The sequence below is a fragment of the Medicago sativa genome, chromosome 3 (genome assembly GCF_051527215.1).
Source record: "Medicago sativa cultivar Bolivia chromosome 3, Bolivia_mono, whole genome shotgun sequence".
Classification (NCBI taxonomy): domain Eukaryota; kingdom Viridiplantae; phylum Streptophyta; class Magnoliopsida; order Fabales; family Fabaceae; genus Medicago; species Medicago sativa.
The window spans coordinates 61,996,062-61,998,336 of record NC_140751.1 but is presented as its reverse complement, the minus strand read 5'-3'; the positions used below and the strand labels follow the sequence as shown (position 1 = coordinate 61,998,336).

Below are 2,275 nucleotides of genomic sequence, written 5' to 3'. Positions count from 1 at the left end.
AAGCTTCATCACTGGAGAAGCAGGGGCAGACCCAGACATTTCATATTAGTGTGGCAAAATTTTCAAAGAAAGTGTAATACAAATTATACTAAAAATAATATATAACATTGTTTGATGCAAATTGCAATGAAAATCATCTACCATCCATTTGTTGAGTCGGAGAGGTCGTTGAAGGAGGCGTCGGAAGGGATAACGGTTTCGGAGATGAAGATTTCGTCACCGGCGTCCGAGACGGTGGTGATGATGTGTTGGTGGAGGGTTAAACTATTACGGTGTAAAATTCCAGATCAATAGGATGAAGAAATGTGAAAGAGAAAGAAAAACATCTCTACCCATAACATCTCTGATATGATAATATCTCTACCCATGTGTTTGTTAAAGATTTAGATTTCTTGTAATGAGAGTTTATAGCAAGTTTTATTCCAATTATTCCCATCCATCCATGGGAATAACAATAGAAAAAATAATGTGCAAATAACATTCTTGGAAACAAATTTTCAAAACATAAAAAAAAAAAAAAAACATGAGAATATTGCATATCCAATATCACATCCCTATAAATCATATGACAGACCTTGAAACAAACATCTTTCTTAGGGTAAAATCAATCATCATTGTTGTAAATTTATGCTTAAAAAAAAAATCATAGTACAAAATGAGGCAGAAAATAGCCACCAAATAAAACCACCACATTCCCTCTCTACTACAATACATTGAATATTCTAGTCCCAATTTTCCAGATTGCATTCTTCTTTCCAATGAAATTCGTAATTGAACTTGTTATACGACCAGCTCGATCAAATGGAACATGTTTCAACGCCCTGCAAGATAGAAAACAATAAACTTCAGAATTTTAATCCCCTAAACCAGGACTCCCTTGCACTAAATACACAAATCTCAATTTTCAAGCAACAAAAATAAACATGCTTTGCCATTTTTGGCCACAGAACTTTTCAAGCAAAACTGGACACCTGATCCAGAGACTTACTCTTTCCAAATGTATAAGCCACCACAAGAGAGTGAATTAAAACACAAGTTTGATGAGTAACAAAATATGTTGCATGTCTTTTTTGCACAAACAAGTTATGATGGAAGGAATAAATTTCATTGACTAAAAATAACGCAATTAGGCCTTCGATTTCTTCCCTTTGGCTACATTATTCGGTTGGTTCTTGAATGGCAGGAAAGTTTTTCCTTTCATGAATGGCCTAAGGACTTCTGGTATCTCTACTCCATCCTCCTTCTGGTAGTTCTCTAGTATGCAGCAAACGGTCCTTTCAGTAGCCGCGAGAGTAGAGTTCAACAAATGAACATATTGCTTCAACTGCTCATTGCTCTGCAACAGGATAAAAGAGGCAAAACATAACAGTTAAAATTATGAAACTACAGTCATAAAGAGTGTCGAAATCAGTTAGCCATCAATATGATGAACTTAGGTATACTACTGACCTTCTTCGGTCCATATCGAATTTCCAATTTTCTAGCTTCGTAGTCTGTATAATTTGAACAGGACGCCAACTTCTTGTATGTTTTAGAAGCTGGAAACCATGCTTCTAGATCATACTTCTTAGCTTCGGCAGCATTCAAGGCTCCAGAAACGATAGAAACAATTCGATAGGGAATGTTGAGCGCTTTGTAGAACTCCTCGGAGTTCTTGAGCATTTCCTCATGCATGTCCCATGAAGCATTATCGTTCGGGGTAGTAATACCAAACTGAGCCACCTTTTCGAATTGGTGAGCAGGAAATACAGTGTCCCTACAATGAGATACAGAGAGATGGAAGAAATTCTACCTTTTTTATTAGTATTATATGCAACAGACTTCTTAATATATTTGGGGGGGTAACTGGTTTGAGCTTGCGTTCAAACTCGGACGAATGAGGAAAAAACTAGTCTAACAACTAATTACGAACATTTGCCATTGACAAACTTCTTAATATACTTTCTCACTAAATTTTGTGTTCCACTTAAATTTGGTGGTACCCATATAAGTTTCAACCATTTGGTACAAGTGTGTGTGTTAGAAAGATTGTTTTTTGCAGCGTTCTTTTTTTATTTCCTGTTTGGCCCTTTCTCTCTTCACTGGAAAAGATAAAAGATTTGTTCACAAGACTATCAGTATGAAATTATTAATCTTTCTTACAATCACCTGCAGACCAGGAGTGGTCAGGACATTAGAAGAATTCAAATCCTCTGTATACGGGGAGAATTATGATGAGGAAAGTGAGCTTGGCACTGGAAAGCCAACTGAAGCCTCCAAGAAACGAAAAGCGCAT

General features: G+C 36.4%; 1 protein-coding gene across 1 annotated transcript; it reads right to left on the bottom strand.

Moving 5' to 3' along the window:
* Positions 1 to 483: 483 nt before the first annotated feature.
* LOC146938934 (serine--tRNA ligase, cytoplasmic-like) lies at positions 484 to 1,766 on the bottom strand. Its single transcript, XM_085757886.1, has 2 exons — positions 1,450 to 1,766; positions 484 to 1,336 (listed from the first exon to the last, which is right to left on the bottom strand). Exons 1-2 carry the CDS (start codon positions 1,672 to 1,674, stop codon positions 1,127 to 1,129), a joined length of 435 nt encoding a protein of 144 aa, XP_085614012.1. The 5' UTR covers positions 1,675 to 1,766; the 3' UTR covers positions 484 to 1,126.
* Positions 1,767 to 2,275: the final 509 nt, after the last annotated feature.